General features: G+C 45.1%; 1 protein-coding gene across 10 annotated transcripts; it reads left to right on the top strand.

Annotated features, from left to right (window-relative positions):
* Window positions 1–195: 195 nt before the first annotated feature.
* LOC140692960 (GDP-fucose protein O-fucosyltransferase 2-like) lies at window positions 196–7,081 on the top strand. 10 transcript variants are annotated; one of them, XR_012068604.1, is made up of 4 exons: window positions 225–327; window positions 1,716–1,966; window positions 5,084–5,213; window positions 6,066–6,333. XR_012068604.1 is itself a non-coding variant. In XM_072957152.1 (4 exons), the coding sequence occupies exons 1-3, from the start codon at window positions 376–378 to the stop codon at window positions 5,197–5,199; spliced, it is 306 nt and encodes a 101-aa protein (XP_072813253.1). In that variant the 5' UTR covers window positions 258–375; the 3' UTR covers window positions 5,200–5,213; window positions 6,807–7,081. The 10 variants fall into 10 exon arrangements, 4 of the variants coding, with proteins under 4 accessions (XP_072813253.1, XP_072813255.1, XP_072813256.1 ...); XR_012068602.1 differs by lacking the exon at window positions 6,066–6,333 and adding an exon at window positions 6,807–7,081 and having other exon boundaries at window positions 258–386; XR_012068601.1 differs by lacking the exon at window positions 6,066–6,333 and adding an exon at window positions 6,804–7,063 and having other exon boundaries at window positions 258–386.
* Window positions 7,082–17,721: the final 10,640 nt, after the last annotated feature.

Below are 17,721 nucleotides of genomic sequence, written 5' to 3'. Positions count from 1 at the left end.
TCCCAAAAGCCTCCCCCCACCCCCGTCCTGGCCGCGCCCTGGCTCCCATTGGCTCCGCAAGTTCTGCCCTCACACATCTAGACTCGGGAGGATGCACGACGCAAGCGCTAGGGGAGGGCCCCGCGGCGTTACCATGGTTACAGGCACCGCGCGCCGCGCGGGCCAGCGTGCGCTTCTGGGGCGGGGAGCGGGCTCCGGAAGTGTGTAACTGCCTGGGACCCATGGCGGTATTTGCTGCTGGGGATGGCGGCTTGCTTGGCCTGACGACTAGTTCTGGCCTGGTCAGTCGGCGGCCGACATCCTGTCTGGGGCGGCGTCCCACAGACGGTAAACGTACTTCCGCGCCGTCAGCGGGGCAGGTGGACATGAACCGGGATGGGATCGGGGTAGGGGTGTTGGCCGGGGAGGGCTGTGGTGCCTGGGAGTGTGTTGGGGCGGGGCGGGGCAGGGCTTGGGCACAGCCTCAAGCTTTCCTCCCCATCAGGCCCTGGGGCTAGGGCCGCGAGTCTGGGTCGCCCTTGGTGGCCGTGGCCTCCCAGAACCCCCCGGGAAGGGCAGGCGGAGGACCCATCTTAGATGAAGCGGGGCCTTACCAGGGTTTTGAAGAGCCCCAGAATCAGATGTTGGAATGGGGTTGTTTATCAGCCTTGTTTATCTGCAGGGAAATTTCAGTCCCATCCAGATCTTGATTCCTTCTGTCAACCTCAGGAGTAAGACAAGGGTCAGTGCCGGTAAGCAGTTATCTAGGGCTTGACTCAAACTGTGCGGGATGTAGGGATGGCAGATTGGACGCTCTCTCTTGAATTTAGCAGTCTTCTGGGATTAGAGGCCCCGGCTGAGGATTACATCCTCATCTGCAGTAATGGAGGTTGTGAGAAACACACAGAGAAGGGAGGGTTGTGGTGGCCGTAACTAATTACAGAATCCAGGACCCTTGCCTGGCTCTAGTGTAGAAGAGTCTCGCCTAGGATAGGGCAGCAGTTATCAAAGTGTATCCAAGGCCACTGAGGTGCAAGACCATTTTCAAAGAAACGCCGGGATGTCACCTGCCTTTTGCATACTCTTGCTCTCCCGAGTTCCTGTGGGGTTTTGCAGGGAAACCCTGGCCTGTGATATCACAAAACAGGGAATGCAGTGGCAGATAGGAGAATTCAGCTCTCACCAGTCCATAAGAGATTTGCAGAAATTAAAATCACTGCTATTCTTCTCACTAATGATTTTTGTTTTGAAAAATAGAATTAAATTTAGTTTAAGAGTATTAATGGTAACATACAGTAGATTGTTAATATTTTTAAGTGAATTCATACACTTTTTCTAACTTCTTATTCAACTTATAACACAGGAAATATTGATAGATTTAACTCACATAAATGACAGCCTTTTGGAGTTCTCAGTAATTGTTAAGATTGTATACGGTTCTGTAGAACAAGAAGTTTGAGAGCCCCTGGGGAACGGGTGCTCAGGTGCTAGTCAGGTGCTTAGTGGGGTTAGACAGACACCAAGATTTCTTCCGCAACTGTTCCCGGACTTGAAGTAATTGACCACATGGAGATGGGTGGGCAGTGCCTCCACTTTATAAACCAGAAGCTGCTGAATGTTTCTGGAGTCTAGGCCATGGGCTATGCAGGGATTCCCGTTGTATCTGTTCTATCTAAGCCAGGATTCCTGTGCAGAGGCCTGGCCCTGAAGACCCGCTCTCCTTTGCTCCCTGCCAGGTACCTTCTGTGTGACTTGAACCCTCCAGAGGGCATCAGCCTCCATAGGAACGTCTGCATCCACATTGCCTTCCTCCTGAAGACCCTGCTGAAGATGGAGGAGCCGGTACTGGTGCTATCCCCTTGGGGCCACCTCTACCACTGGCAGAGCCCCGACATCAACGAGGTCTGGATTCCCTGGTCCGACTCCTTTGACCTCCCAAGTCTCAATAGAAACATCCCTGACATTGAATACGAGCAGTTCATTGCAGGTGAGGTGGTGGTCATTTAACTGGGGCCAGGTTGTCGTTGTCCTGGTTCTGATCTGAACATCGGGCCATCTTACTTTGGGCTTGTCTGTCTGCTTAGGGGCCCTGCTCATGTTTCCCACACTGCAGGTGAATTTGGTTTTTCCATAGTATTTTCGGGAAATCAATTTGAAATGTATGAGCTCTATGTCCCCTCACCTGTCAAAACCCTGGCCTCCTGGTGAGATGGAGCGGTGACAAGGAGGCCACTGCCACTGAGGCCTTGTCCCAGAAGGACTCACTCCCTGTGCACTCAGGGCTGTTCTTACCTGTAGGCAAACACAATGTGTGTGTGTAGCAACGGACCCGTGCTAGAGAAGATATGTAACTGCCCATCCAGTATAATTTGGTCCTGCTCAAGTTACCCATTTTAAGTTTTTTAAGAAGGAAGAGTTCAAGATTTTCTCTGAATAAAGTTATTTAGAGCTTATCAATTTTTTTTAAGTTGAAATGTGTTTGATTTACAATGTTTTGTTAGTTTCAGATATACAGCTGTTTTGTTAGTTTCAGGTATACAGCATAGTGATTCAGTTGTACATATACATAGCCTATTCTTTTTCAGGTTCTTTTCCATTATAGGTTGCAAGATACTGAATACTGTTCCCTGTGTTCTACAGTGAATCCTTGTCGTTTGTCTGTTTTTCATATAGTAATTTTTATCTGTTGATCCCAAACTCCTAAGTTTTGTTTATAAGTCTGTGAGTCTGTTTTTGTTTTATAAATAAGTTCATTTGCAACATTTTTTAAAAATTCCACATATAAATGATATCATATGATACTTGTCTTTGTATGACTTATTTCACTTATTGAGATCATCTCCAGTTCCATTCAAGATGCTGTAAATGGCCTTATTTCCTTCTTTGTTATGACTGAGTAATATTCTGTTATATCTAAATACCACATCTTTATCCAGTCATCTGTCAGTGGACGTTTAGATTGCTTCTATGTCTTGGCCATTGTAAACAGTGCTCCTGTGGACATTGCGGTGCAGGTATCTTTTGGAATTAAGGTTCCCTCTGGATATATGCCCAGGAGTGGGATTGCTGGATTAGGTGATAAGGTTTTTTTTTTTTGTTTTGTTTTGTTTGTCTTTTGAGGAATCTCCATACTGTTCTTCACAGTGGCTGCACCAAACTACATTCCCACCAACAATGTAGGAGAGTTTCCTTTTCTTCACAGCCTCTCCGGCATTAATGGTTTGTGGACTTTTCAATGATGGCCATTCAGACTGTTGTGAGATGATAACATTGTAGTTTTGAGCTGCATTTCTCTGATAATTGAGCGATATTGAGCATTTATTTATATGCCTATTGGCCATTTGTGTGTCTTCATTGGAGAATTGCTTGTTTAGTTTTTCTGCCCATTTTTGGATTTGGTTGTTTATTTTTTTCTCATTAAGTTGTATGAACTATTTATATAGTCTAGAAATTAAGCCATGGTCAGTCTCATGTTTTGCAAATATTTTCTCCCACTCCATAGGTTGTCTTTTTGTTTTACTTATGGTTTCTATTGCTGTGCAAAAGTTTATAAGTTTAATTATGTCTCATTTATTTATTTTGGCTTTTATTTCTGTTGCTTGGGTTGCTTAGTTTGCCCTAGGGAAACATTCCTGAGATGTATGTCAAATAGTGTTTTGCCTATGTTTTCTTGTTAGAAGTTTATAGTGTCTTGTCTAATATTTAAGTCTTTAAGCCATTTTGAGTGTTTCTTTTTGGTTTTTTTGCGACTCTATTGTATGCTTTTGATTTGTGGTTACCTTATTCTTCAAATATATCAATCCATTACTATATCTATTTCCTTTAGACTAATAATCACGTAGGCTCCAACACATCCTAAGAATAACGAAGAAAAAAAAAAGAAAAAAATTTATATTTTCTTGCTCCCCTCTCCCATTCCCACATTTTTTTATTTTGATGTCCTTTTTCATTTTTACATCTTTAAGTTTATTCTCTTGTAAATCGTTACTGCATTTCCAATTATGGTTTTCCTGTTTCTATAGCGTCCTGCTTCCTTTCTGGTTAGAATAGAACCTTTAATGTCTCTGTTAGGTTCAATATTGATGAGTTATCTCACCTCCCCCCCCCCAAGCCTCTGAATACTCAGTCCTGGAAAGCTAAACCATTCTAGCCTTCATCGGTACTGGGAAAGCAATCTTCAAAGTGGGAAAAAACATTCAAAAATAATATTCTGTGAGTTGCTTTCTACCCTTGCCCGGAGATGAGGAACATCTGAAGGTGGAGGAAAAAAGTTGGAGGTGGGGAACACAAAGTCTTTTCTCCTTTTGCTTCTGAAGAAATGATTGCTTTTGTAATTAGTGATGATGCCCTTTAAATTGGTGAGATCGAGATTCCACAGCTTCAGTGCCTGTGAATAACCAGCTGGGAGAAAGCTCTCTAGGGCCCTTGCAGTGGGAAAGGCAGCCCCTCTGAGCACTTGTTGTTCTGTGTTCTTCCTGCCTCCACACGGGTTCGCTAGGCACCATGCAGGAAAATGCAGTTACCCAAGGTGGAGGACGGGGAGACCCCTGCTGTGTGGCAAGCCACAGGAGCCCACACATGAAGGACAAAATGTAGAATAGTGGGACTGTCATAGGAACAGAGGATGGTTGAGACCCAAGATAGTGTCCTGGAGTCCAGCAGCCAAGGTTGGTGGGGCAGATGGGGCCCTGGATCATGGGCAGTCCTTGAGGGATCTGAAGCAAAGATAGGAACCAAGAGACTGGATTCGTGTGGGGATATAGTGCCCCTTGGAGGCTGCGGGGCAGCTCAGCGAACCCAGGGGGAGCGGGCACTTCCCCAAAGCTGGGTTGGCAGGTCAGAACCAACTCACTGGGGACCGAGAGACACTGAGTCATTTTTAGCCTTTTGTCCCTCTTCCTGGAAAAGAAACTGCTGCCTGTTAAATAGCCTGTGTCGTTAGTGAGAATTAAAGACATGAAGCAAGATTGCGTCAAAAGTCATCCATTGTGTAGTCCTTAATAAGGGTCAAATGCAAACTTGAATAGATGAAATGAAACATTCATCAGAGGATTTTAAAATCCTTTAAAATAAAAATTCTTGCTGCCTTTGTTCTTCATTTCAGGGTTCACTTGGTGACAATAATAGTAAACAAAGCAACAGCAAACCCTTAGAGAACTCTGTCCTGTTGTTGCAGGAACGCTCTTTTCACGACAATTCAATGAGTTGGCACCAGTATGAATTCCACTTTAAAGGTAAGGACATTCATTAATCACACTGCTAATAAATGGCAGAGATGGGACTTGAACTCAAGCTGTCTGGCCCCAGAGCCCCCTCTCAGCCCCTTCACTGCAGCTCATCACTTGGCATGCCCAACACAGCCAGCATTTAAGAGCAGTGTGACCTTGGCCAAGGCTACTTCACCGCTTTGTCTCTGATTCCTCATCTGTAGAATGGGGGTGTGGGCAGTGAACTCTGTGAGCTCAGTGGTCACTTCCTCCTACTCTGCTATTCTACTGCTTTGAGTTAGTTTGGTAAGTATCTGAGCCCCTACATGGCCCACACCTGGCCTGGCGCTTTGCTAGGCCCTAGGTTACGGAGAAAAGTAAGATCAGCCTGCTTCTCCGAGGAGCCTGTGTCCCTCCATGGGAAGCAGCTGCGAGGCCCAGGCTCCCTCACTGGTGGTCGGGGGCTGGGCAGGAAAGTCTGATAAGAGAAGATGGAGGCAGAGCCCCTCTGGGAATAGTGCTGGCCACACAGCTCTCAGGAGTGAGAGCCTCTGTCCAGGCTGCTGAGAGGGGGGTCCTCATGAGGTCAGTAGTCCCCCCAAACTAAGCCCTCAGGACAAAGATCCAGCCACCCCTGCAGTGTCACCATAGAGCCTGTCCATCCTCATCACGGTGCCTCTGTGCTCCTTTGTCCTGGGGCCTCTCTTCCCCCTACACCCAGAAGCCTTTTCTCCCTCTCTTCTCTGAGTTTCCCCTCACTTCCCCTGTGGCCCCTGCTTCCTGGGCCACCATCTCTGGAGTTGACGCTTTGCCCCCTCACACCCCCCTGTTTGATCAGGTGCCTGGATTGACCTCCTTGTGCTCACTTTCCACCTTCAGATCACTGCTCCTCCTCTCTTGGGAGCACCTAGAAAACCCAAATCCTTTCCTAGCAGTGCCTGCCACCCTGGCCTCCCTGCTCATCTGCCTCAGTCAGGAGCACCTGGACCACCAACTCTGTATTGCCTCACCTCCTACCAGCAAGACTTCAAAGTTGATTCTCCCTCCACCACCCAGTATGGTCATTTTAGGGTCTTCCTCTCCGTCAGCCTGAGCCAGCCACCCCCCATTCACCCTACCCCCGGGCTCATACCCGGGCGTGTCTCCATACCAGTTCCAGCCTCTCTCCTTTAAGTGCCCACCTCTAGCCATCCGGCTGCTTCTCCACCAGCCCCCCTGGCCCTCCTTCACCCTCACTGGGGCATCAAGCACTGACTCCTCTACTTTCCTGCCTGTCCACATTGCTCTTACTTCCACTTCCTCAACTTCCATCTCTGCATCCACAGTCAGCACTCTATGACAAACAAAACCCCCTTGACCCTTGATCTTTCCAGTTCCTCACCAGGACGACTTCTATCTCGGTTCACCCAGCTCTATTTGTTCTGAGCCTGCAGGCAGCAGGCTCTCCCAGCACAGATTTCTAAGACGACAAATCAATGCCCACCATGTTGCCACTGCCTTGTAATCCTCCAGGATTTCTCTAGTGAGCACATTTCCCCACTTATCACTCAGTGGTGTCAACATTCTCTGCTCTCTGCACACCTCTAAACTTCCCTCTGTCTCTTCCCTGACTCCCAGCAGATGGCCTTGCCTCCTGCTTCAGAGAGAATGACATGTTACTGGAAAGGAACTCGCTCACCTGCAGCAAATCTGCTCACTTTACCTTTTATCCGTCTCTCTCCCACCTGGACTCTAGCTGTAGTTGTTCTTAATTTAGTGAGTTTAGTTGACATATATTTACAAAGTTAAAAGCATAGCACACTATAGGCTACCTTCTAGGGCTTACTTTTTCAATTTAACATAGAGTGTATGATTCATCCATTTAGTTGCACGTACCTGCAGTTCATTTGTTTTAACCGATCTTAAATATTGTGTGTGTGAATATAACATAAGAGAAGGGTAAGCCAGGATTCAGGATGCTGGTTACTTCCTCTGAGAAGAGGCCAAGAGCAGGATAGGGAAAGAGGACACAGTATGTCACTGTCAATATTCCTGTTATGATGCTGGGTAATATGTTCATAACTGTGTCTTATAATATTAATTTTAATATGTAAATATCTCTGACAGACAACTAAGATGAGAATGTGTCATGAACCAAGATATACAATGGGTAAAATTACATCATTATTGTTATGTAATCTTGTTATATTATATATTAATCATAATCTTACATTATTTATTATGGGTTATATATTATATAGATGCATGAATTATATATTATGTATAAAAACACCTATATATGTATTATATACAATCTGATAAATAAACAGAACATAATATGCTAGTATATCTTCTATTATGTGTTATTTAATAAATAATAACATACTATATCCTGTTATACGACATGGCACATTATCTTTAATAAAATAAGAAATCTGTCAATTATATTGGTAATTAGTAAAATTTAAAAAAATAGCCTGCAACTTTTAACGCCGACACCGCTCCAGCTGTCACTGTCTTTTCTCTTCCCTTTTATGGTCGAGGTCCTCACAGTGCTATCAGTTCCCCCTTTCATCTCCTTATCCTGAACCTTCCTCCTCCACCCTTCCCATGCTGCCTTCTGCCCCGGGGTCCCTCTAGTCACCAGCGGCCTCTGGGGCACTGATTTGCGGGCAAGGTCTCATGCCCCAGCTCACCTGCCTGTCTGCCGCCTCTGCCACCGCTGGTGGGGCGGGGTAGGGGCAGAGTGCACCTTTTGTCCTGGAAGAGAACACAGCACAGACTCAGTGACCAGCAGCAGGTGTGGCCGGGACCTGCAGGCCTGGGGGGAGAGCCAGACTGTCTGCATCCAGACCGGGGGCACTTGAAGTGTGAAGAAACCCAGTCCTCACTGCACCTGAAGTGAGAAAAACACCTTCAGGTGAGTTAAAGTGCTTATGACCTAGGTCTGTTGGCTGGAAAGGACAAACTGGCCCCTAAGGGGAGGGTAGTTGATATTCCAGGCCCCACGAAAGCCCTAAGGGCTGGCGGAGAACCAGGCTGGACATTCCACTGGACCCAGTGCCACCTCAGTGGTGGGGCCTTCGGGAACAAGCAGAAAGCCCTCGGTCTCTGGGGGGAACGCGGCAGTGAGGGAGCATCCCTGCAGCGAGTAAAGTGAAGTCAGGGCCTGTGGGATCCGTTTTCATGGCCACATCGAACCTCAGCAGAAGCCACAGCAGGAGTGGATTACTGTCTCTCCAGCTGTCATCCTCGTGTCTGAATGCCAGGCTTCAGACCCGATCCCCTGGGGCGCTAGGACAGTTATAGACAGAGGCGGCTCAGGGAGGCCTCAAGAGGGCGGTACTGGCCTTCCTGCCGACACGATTACACGAAGATCAAACAATCCATCGACGGAAAGAAAATAAGAACCATGGTCACATCTGGACCCCAAGCTTAGACGTGGTGTAATGGGTGACATTTACTGACAATCCAGCGAGGTTCTGGCCAGAGTTAGAGACCAGGGAAGCAAGCTGGGAGTGACACTGAGGAGTATCATTGTGCAGAGGCTGGACTGGGTGTCTGCAGGCTCCTCCCAGGAGAAGCCTCAGTGTTTGGGAGGTGGCTAACATGCCTCCTTCGTGTCAAAAGCAAGTGATGCCACCTGCGGAAAATCAGCTGTAATCCTGAGATGGGTCAGCCCTGGGTGATGTGATAAAGGCTCCTACAATAAGGGGGGGCCAGATGAACAATGAACCAACCAACAGGCTGAGGAGATTCCCACCTGTGTTTATCGTGCTTTCATAGGCAAAAATGAGGAGAGAGTTGACTGGCTCACCATGAATATTTTAACAACTTGAGAGGGTTCCAAGTCTCACTGCATTTAAGTGTCACCTGGAGGAATTCAGGCAGTGTTTAGACCCAGGGGAGGCTAACGGCCTCTCAGTTCCTCATCAACCTGGCAAACCCACCAGCCCTCTATGGCCAGACCTTGGCAAGTGCCTTCCCTTGTTATAACAAAACCCTTCCCTCGCACGCCTGTGGTAAGCTTTTCTTTTTAATTAATGGGAATTTGGATACCTTACAGCCTCCTCAGACCTTTCCTTAGGGCTTCTCTCCTTAGACCCCGGCAAGGGGGCCCTCTACCCTGGGTCCTGCACTGCAGAGGGTCCCCCTGGCCCTGACACTTCCTCTGGCCGTGCCCTCCATCGGGTGGAGTCAGCAGGGCCAATGGGACATGGTCATTGGCTCCATCCCGTGCTCTAGAAAACCAGGACCCCGATTGCCCCGTCTCAGCAGCCCCTGACCCATTTGTAGTGCCTGCACCGGCTCTCCCTGGAGTTCAAATTCCCAGGACCCACAGAGAGGCCAAAGGGCAGCTGTTTGCATGGAGGGTATATGCAGAGCCCTGACGTGAAATCTGAGTGTCCCCCTGTGCACATCCAAGGCCCCTTGTGGCAAGGGATGGACCCAGCATTGGGAAGAAAAGGGTCAGGCTAGTGATCAGAGACTGAGAATCAGCTCTCCCCGCACGCTCACTTTCTTTGCAGGACTCCCCGGGGTCTGGGAATTCTAATTTTGAACCTGGTTTTCCCCTTACAATGAATGTATATTTGTAAAGGCAGGAACTTACAACCTCCTGCAATTAAAATGTTTAGATATATAGGATGTGAGCTCCCAGGTATGCTCTGGAACTGCACTTCCAAAGGTCCAGAGCAGTTATGTTGGCTCTACTGAGACTATAGGTGGTAAAGACCATCTCCAGAGAGGAGGGGCTCCTGCTTCACTCCCCGAAGACAGGATCTTCTGAGCGGATAAAACGATGGACACTGAGACCCTCAATTGTAAATTGATTTAGAATAACGCCAAAGGTGTGTATGACGTGTGTGTGCTCACATACGCTCCTGAGGAATTGTGTGGTACATGACTGTGAGTGTGTGTGTGGCTGTGAGCGTTTGCGCCTGGGGATGTATGTGGTTGTGAGTATGCTATGTTTGTGTGTGCGTCTGAGGACGTGTGTGGTTGTGTGTATGGTAGGTGTGTGTGTGATACATGAGTCCATGTACGTTTGTGTGTAGGGAAGTATGTGGAGCAGAGTCAGTGTGTCTGCACGTGTGTTTGTGTACGTACATGCATTAGTTTTAACAGTAGAAGCTGTCCTTTAGATTTCTGAAGTAGTAAAATTTGTATGATGTCTTTTGCTGTATAATTAAAATTTTAAAAAATCTTCAGTCACCAGAAATTTATTCCCCCCCGAGTCTGATTTTTTTTCCATATTGATATGTCTTCATTTTACTGATAAGGAAACTTAGCTTAGAGATGCTAACTGACTCAACCAAGGGCATGGAGCTCGCGCGCCCAGGGCCAGGACGCAGTCCAAGCCATGCTGCTCCAGAGGCCTGGAGCCCTGCTCATGATCACGCGTGGCCTCTTGGCGGGGGAACAGATTCTGATGGGCTGTGGCCAGCGTGCAGGCTGCCCAAGCCTGGGGCTCGGGAAGCCGGGCAGAGAGTACCAGACAGCAGACAAGAGTGAAGTCCTGCTCAGAATTCAGATAGGTTCCTAGGTCTTGGATGAGTAAGGAGGCTTACTGCTCATCCTTGATCCCTTTGCTGGTGGCCAAAAGGGACCAAGGCCCACGAGAGCACTTCTGGGAGCTGCCTGCCAAAACCTGAAAAAGGACTGCTCTGCAGTAGGAACAGAGGAAGGAAATGTCGCCTCTTGGTGGACATTCTTGGTGATGGCAGTAGGAGGCCTAGCAGCCTTGGTATGGGGGTGGCAGGACAAGGTCCTAGTGGATGATCGTTTTCACCTCTCTTAAAAATCATTGCTTCATATATTGTATCCATTTAGTGGTTTATTTTAGGATGGTAAATATGGTCTCTGTTATTCCATATTAGCTGGATTGAATAATTTTTTATTGTTAATTTTCTCCTAAATGATTTGGAGCTATATTGCCTTTTAATGAAAATTCTCTCTAAATTTTTATAAATCATCTCTAAGTTCATAACTTTATATGTAATTGGACCAGTATTCCTATAACACTATCAAAAATGAAATAATCTATTAGATCCTGTTCCTCAATAATGATAAATTTAGCATATTTTAACTCTCTGCTGTTCCAGATTGTGTGTGTGTGCGTTTGTGTGTGTGTGTGTGTGTGTGTGTATGTGTCCTCCAGTTGCTACTTTTTAGACAGTTGCTTCCAGTTTGTTATATTAACAATGAAAATATAGGTATAACCTTCTTGGATTTCATTGCTCACTACCACTATTTAATAATATGTCTTTCCCACTTTTGAGTTATTTCCTTATCGGGAGTTTCAAATCAACTGGACGTATGATTCACTAAGTTTTTTCGAGCAGTGGACTTGGAACACTTTCATGTCCATATGCAGCTTTATGTTCTCCTCCTCAACAACTCTCAGCGTGTTGTTGTGGCCCAAGCCTTGTTTTAAAATATGGCATTTTTTTTATCACCAAAAAAACAAAAAAGATTTCTTCATTTAAAGTGCTGTCTTTGTGTGACTGGCTAGTCTTGTCTGGTGGATAGAGAGTTCCTTAACCTTCCTCCTTCTTTTCGCCATAACTCGGATTCATTGAGATGCATGTTTTTACAATTTCTCAGATGGGCTTCCGCTTTGACTTCCGCTTTAAACCATCACCCCACTCTTTTTCTCCATGCTTATTCCTGAAAAAGTGAGCTCTCTATTGGATTAAAGATGGTTCCCTTCAGAGATGTGTGGCTCCCTGTCCAAAGGTCCAAATGAAGAGAAAAGGAAAGATTCCTGTTTCTGGTGGTTACATTTTGTCAGCTTAGAGATCTAGTTATCCGTGTGGCTGCGGTGGAATCTACAATATTTTGGCTCAGAGTTTCCTTTTTCTGGCTTCCTAAGGGAGCTGCATTAGCTGGGGTCACGGCGCTGTGGCCGTTGTCAGGATCCCGGGGCTGAGGCAGCCCTTCTCCACCCTTGTTATTTTGATCTTGCAAACTGGGTCCCAGCTATGCGAACCCTGCACATGGTGGCCAGGGTTGCCCCCCACGTGACGTGTCTCCAGTTCCTCGGCATCCCTCACTGCTATCAGCTAGCTCCAGTAAGGGTAATAGCTGGCTTCCACTGCGGTCCTTCCTCCTTCCTCTCCAGGCAGGCCCTCCTTTCCCACTAGTTGTCCCTATACCTTCTCTCCTGCGCTACATAAGCTAAAGGAATTCCTCAGCATTTCCAGCGGGTAGATGGCGCTGTTCTATGTTTGGACTCCTTCTGTGCTTGCAGTGGAAATTTAGGAGGTGGAAAGGAAGAGCTTGGGGTTTCTCTGTATCTAGGGGCTCCCTATCCAGCAGATTCAACTAACTGTTATTTGAAAATATTCTTGAAAAAACAGAAAGTTTCAAAAAGCAACACTTGAATTTGCCATACACTGGCAACTACTTACATAGCATTCATGTTGTATTAGATACAGTGAGTAATCTAGAGATGATTTAAAGTGCACAGGAGAACACAGCAAAAGAGAATGTGACAATGAATGTACGTGTGTATTCATGTATAACTGAAAAATTGTGCTCTAAGCTTGAATTTGATGCAACATTGTAAAATGACTATAACTCAATAAAAAATGTTTATATATATATATATATATATATATATATATATATATATATATATATATAAAGTACATGGGAGGGTACACATAAGTTCCATGCAAGTCCTATGCCATTTTCTACAAGAAGCATCAGCATCCATGGATGTTGATATCAGGGGGGAGTCCTGGAACCAGTGCCCCATGGTTACCAAGGGATGACTGGAAGTCCAGGCTCCTTATCCCAGCCTGCCATGTCCCCACGTGGTCTGACTCCTACCTGTACCACACTTCCCTTGTCACTCTCCTCCAGCCCTGACAGACTGCCCTCTGATTCTTGAACAAGCCACACTCACTGCGATTCATGCCTGGCCCCTAGAAATACCCGTTACTTTCTGAGCATGGCTCTGCTTTCACAAAACGGGTTGCATTGTCACTAGTGAAGACAGTGTGGAATTTCTTTTAAAAACTGAAAATAGACTTAACTCATGATCCAGACTTCCCACTCCTGGGCATATGTCAGAAGAAAACTCTAATTTAAAAAGCCACATGCACCTCAATTCTCACAGCAGCACTATTTATAATAGCCAGGACATGGCAACAACCCAAGTGTCCATCGACAGTTGACTGGATAAAAATGTAGTAGTATATTTATACAAAGGAATACTACTCAGCCATTAAAAAGAACAAAATAATGCCATTTGCAGCAGCATGAATGGATGTAGAGATAGTCATTCTAAGTAAAGTAAGCCAGAAAAAGAGAAAAATGCCATATGATATCACTTATATGTGGAATCTAGAAAAGGACACAAATGAACTTAAATACAAAAGAGAAACAGACCCACAGACATAGAGAAAGAAACTTACGGTTACCAGGGAGAGAAGGGGATGAGAAGGGATAAATATGGGAATTGGAATAGTTTCCCTCTTGGGAAGTTATGGAAATGTTAGCTATCTTGATTGTGGTGATGGTTTTCTGGGTGTAGACATCTATCAAATTTATCAAATAGTACATGTAAAATATGTGTAATTTACTATACAGGAATCATACCACAATAAAGGTGACTGTATAAAAAAAAAAAACAAAAGATTGGCGGCATTGTGTCCTATGATTTTATGTGTCTTTAGTGAGTGGGCCTTCAAGTTTCTGGTCTGCCATATTTTCTGAACCAGAAGTGCCCTCCTTCCCTTTTCTCTGATAAACTGTCAGTGGGTGGCATTTATTCCTGTGGCTTCAACTTCTCTCTGTCCACTGATTAACTGTCAAATCTTTTCCAGCAAGGACATTTCATTTCAGTCCCAGAAATATACTTATAATTGACAAGTAGACATTCCCACTTCATTAGCCCATAAAAATCTGAAGCTCTGTGTGTTTGAATTTACACTCGCTCAGAACTAGGTTTACTTCTTCAAACAATGGCATCACTATCCCATCTGTTTTCCGTGACATACATCTGGGAGTTTTCTACTCCCTTACCCCTGTCAGTACTACAATTCTATTCTTCAATATCCCCCAACTAAGTCCCTGCTTCTTGATTCCCACTGCATTAATTTACACCCCTTGCTAGTCTCCCCAGTGCTGTTCTTTAGAGTGAACAATCCACTTTGCTCACTTTTAATGACTAATCTGTGTCACTCTCCTCCTTAAAACCCCAAAGAATTCCCCGCGGCGTATGTGAGGAAGTCCACGCTCCCTGATTTAATGTCACACCTTCTAATCATCTAGTTGCTGCTTTTTTTCAGCCTCAGCTTCCGTTAGTTCCCCACAGCCTCTAGCCTCACTGACCTTCCTTCCCTAAGTGCAAAGTGCTCTTAGACACGACCAGACCTCTGCACGAGACACAGAAGCTGCGGAGTATCCCGTCCCCACCACACACTTTCCTGGTCTAGAGATTTGCTGGAATCCTTCAGATGTCAGTGCAGAAAGCATTTCCTCTCTGACACCTTCCTTACCTTCTAGAGAACCCTGCCCCAGGCAGTGCAAAAGCCCCTCTGAACATGCAATATATATGAAGCCAAGTGAGTCTTACCACATTGTTTTGAAAACCTATTTAAATTTGTCTCTTCCACGACACACTATGATCTCCTTGAGGGATGGGGGGCTGTGTGGTATTTGTCTAGACAGCTAATGTCTGGCACAGACCCCGGGCCATCGGAAAAAGTCTGCTGATTCATCAAAAAGAATTGTCGTCTTTGCGACGTAAGAAAGACTACATGAACTCTGATCTTACACCATCCGGCAGGGGTCAAAATAATTTCACATAGAACTACAGAGGCAAAATATGTGTATTCTTTTCCTCTTTTTGAGCCCGAGATCATAGGCATCCTGGAACGTGTCACTCTAAGCTGTCTCTCCCCTAGGCTGTCACGTCCAACTTCAACATATTTTTTAGAAGTTGTAAGGATACGTGTACATCACGCCATCTTAGAGCAAATGGCGCTTCAGCCAGACCCAGTTTAATGTCCATATGAAAATCAGAAATCTTCCAAACTGAGGCCTGAGGAAACATTTCCCTTCTCTCCTTCCAGTCTGTCTGCCATCTGCATCCCATATCCCCACTGCTAATCTGCGTCAGACCACCTTCCATCTAGAAACATTTCCGGTTGGACACTTGGATGAGAACTAATTACAGCAGTCATGAAAATGACCCCATGAACGTAGGCTCTGCACAACAAGGATGCTTTGACCGGAGGCCTCAGCCATGGCCTGCAGGGTCTGTTCAAGTTTTCTGCCTGGCTTCCCTGCAGATGTTGTGCAGAAAATCAAGCCTGTAGTTAAAGTCATAGAAGGCCCAAGAAATCCAGAAAAATAGAGTGAGAGTCATCTCCTTGGGAATATTTTTGAAAACCATCCACTAAAGGAAGAAGAGATTTAAGAGGTTCGTTTCAGAGCAGATTATGTCCAACTGCAGGTGGGTTAGTTTTGTCATTGTTGCCCTCTAGTTGGCTTTCTGCTGCTTCCAACATGCCTCTGTTTAGAGAAGTGGCCTGGCCCTCAGAGCAGAAAGGTGAGCTGGGCCTGGAGACAGCCAAGCTCCTCTGCTGTGTAGTATACCGCTGAGAAGGAAGGGATGGCCCAGGGCTTCCTCTGACTCTCTCCCTCAGTTATAAACACTCTGAAGGGAAAATGGAGTAAAAAATTCTTAATTCAGTATGGTATTGTCAAAGTATAAAAATAATTGTCTTTGGAAGGGAGGGTATAGTTCAAGGGGTAGTATACGTGCTGGGTTCAATTTCCAGTAACTCAACGTAAAAAAATAATAAGAAAAATTCTTTTTCAAAAAAAGAAAATGAACAAAGAAGAAAAGCGATCTCAAACAATCCAACTTTAAAAGCAAAAAGAAACATTTTATACATAGTAATAAGCTCTGTCTTTTGCTAGATTAGGAGTTTGGGATTAACAGATACACACTACTATGAATAAAATAAATAATAAACTCCCAGGTCCTTAATAACATAGTTCACCTGAATCCTTTCTCTTTTTTCCCCTAAGCAACCCGTGAAAAACTCTGAAATTCTCAACTTATAAAAGAATTCATTTAAAGGTGGTTTGAAAGTTACTGCTTAAAACATTTATTTGTGATTCCGTGAATATAGGTCTAGTAAGAAAGATAGACAATAAATCAGTAAGCAAATAAATATATTATGTACTACCAAGTACTAATAATTGCCACAAAGAAACATAAAATATAATAGGAGAGAAAATGATTGAATAGGAAATATGTGTGTGCTATTTTAAATAATGTGGTCAGATAAGTCCTCTCTGAGGGTAAAATAATTTGAACAAAGTCCTGAGTGAAGCAAAAGAATAAGCCACGTAGGTAACAGACAAGAAAAGCCTCCCAGGCCGGGAGAAGTGTAAGTACGAGACTTGGAATTACAAACACAGTTGTCCTGGTGGGGACCGTTGGGCGGTGAAGATGGGCTGGAGCAGAACGGTGAGACCTGAGGCTGCAGAGATGGGTGAGGGGCCGGATCACACGGGGCCTTGGTAGGGACTCTGGATATCCTTCTGAATACAATGAAAAATCACGAGAGTATTTTGCAAAGCGGAACGACTTGATCTGATTCATAATTTAATAAGACCGCTTTGGGTAACATATGGGGAATAAGCAATGGAAGCAGGGCAAGGTAAGCTGATGGAAAGCCAGTGGGAAGAGTGCTGCTGACCTGGAGAGAGACACCGAGGTTGGGCTGGGATGATGGTGGGAGATGGGCTGAAAGGGGGACACGATTTCACAGTAACGGTCACAGGTCTTTTTTTTAACATTTTTTATAGATTTATAATCATTTTACAATTTTGTGTCAAATTCCAGTGTTCAGCACAATTTTTCAGTCATTCATGGACATATACACAATCATTGTCACTTTTTTTCTCTGTGATTTATCATAACATTTTGTGCATATTTCCCTGTGCTATACAGTGTAATCTTGTTTATCTATTCTACAATTTTGAAATCCCAGTCTATTCCTTCCCACCCTCTACCTCCTGGTAACCACAAGTCTATATTCTCTTTCCATGAGTCTATATCTGTCCTGTATTTATGCTTTTTTTCTGTTTGTTTGTTTGTTTTTGTTTTTGTTTTTTAGATTCCACATATGAGCGATCTCATATGGTATTTTTCTTTCTCTTTCTGGCTTACTTCATTTAGAATGACATTCTCTAGGATCATCCATGTTGCTGCAAATGGCATTATGTTGTCGGTTTTAATGGCTGAGTAGTATTCCATTGTATAAATATACCACATCTTCTTTATCCAGTCACCTGTTGGTGGACATTTAGGCTGTTTCCATGTTTTGGCTATTGTAAATAGTGCTGCTATGAACATTGGAGTGCAGGTGTCATCCTGAAGTAGATTTCCTTCTGGATTCAAGCCCAGAAGTGGGATTCCTGGGTCATATGGTAAGTCTATTCCTACTCTTTTGAGGAATCTCCACACTGTTTTCCATAGTGACTGCACCAAACTGCATTCCCACCAGCAGTGTAGGAGGGTTCCCCT

The sequence above is a fragment of the Vicugna pacos genome, unplaced genomic scaffold (assembly GCF_048564905.1).
Source record: "Vicugna pacos unplaced genomic scaffold, VicPac4 scaffold_19, whole genome shotgun sequence".
In the NCBI taxonomy this organism is placed as follows: domain Eukaryota; kingdom Metazoa; phylum Chordata; class Mammalia; order Artiodactyla; family Camelidae; genus Vicugna; species Vicugna pacos.
The sequence above is the reverse complement of the archived record's forward strand: the minus strand, read 5'-3'. Positions and strand labels throughout refer to the sequence as shown.

What these genes read in the sequence shown, in the direction of transcription:
- LOC140692960 (XM_072957152.1), top strand. An exon ending in ATACGAGCAGTTCATTGCAG is followed by an intron (nt 1,967 to 5,155) that starts GTGAGGTGGTGG and finishes CTGTTGTTGCAG; the next exon opens with GAACGCTCTTTTCACGACAA.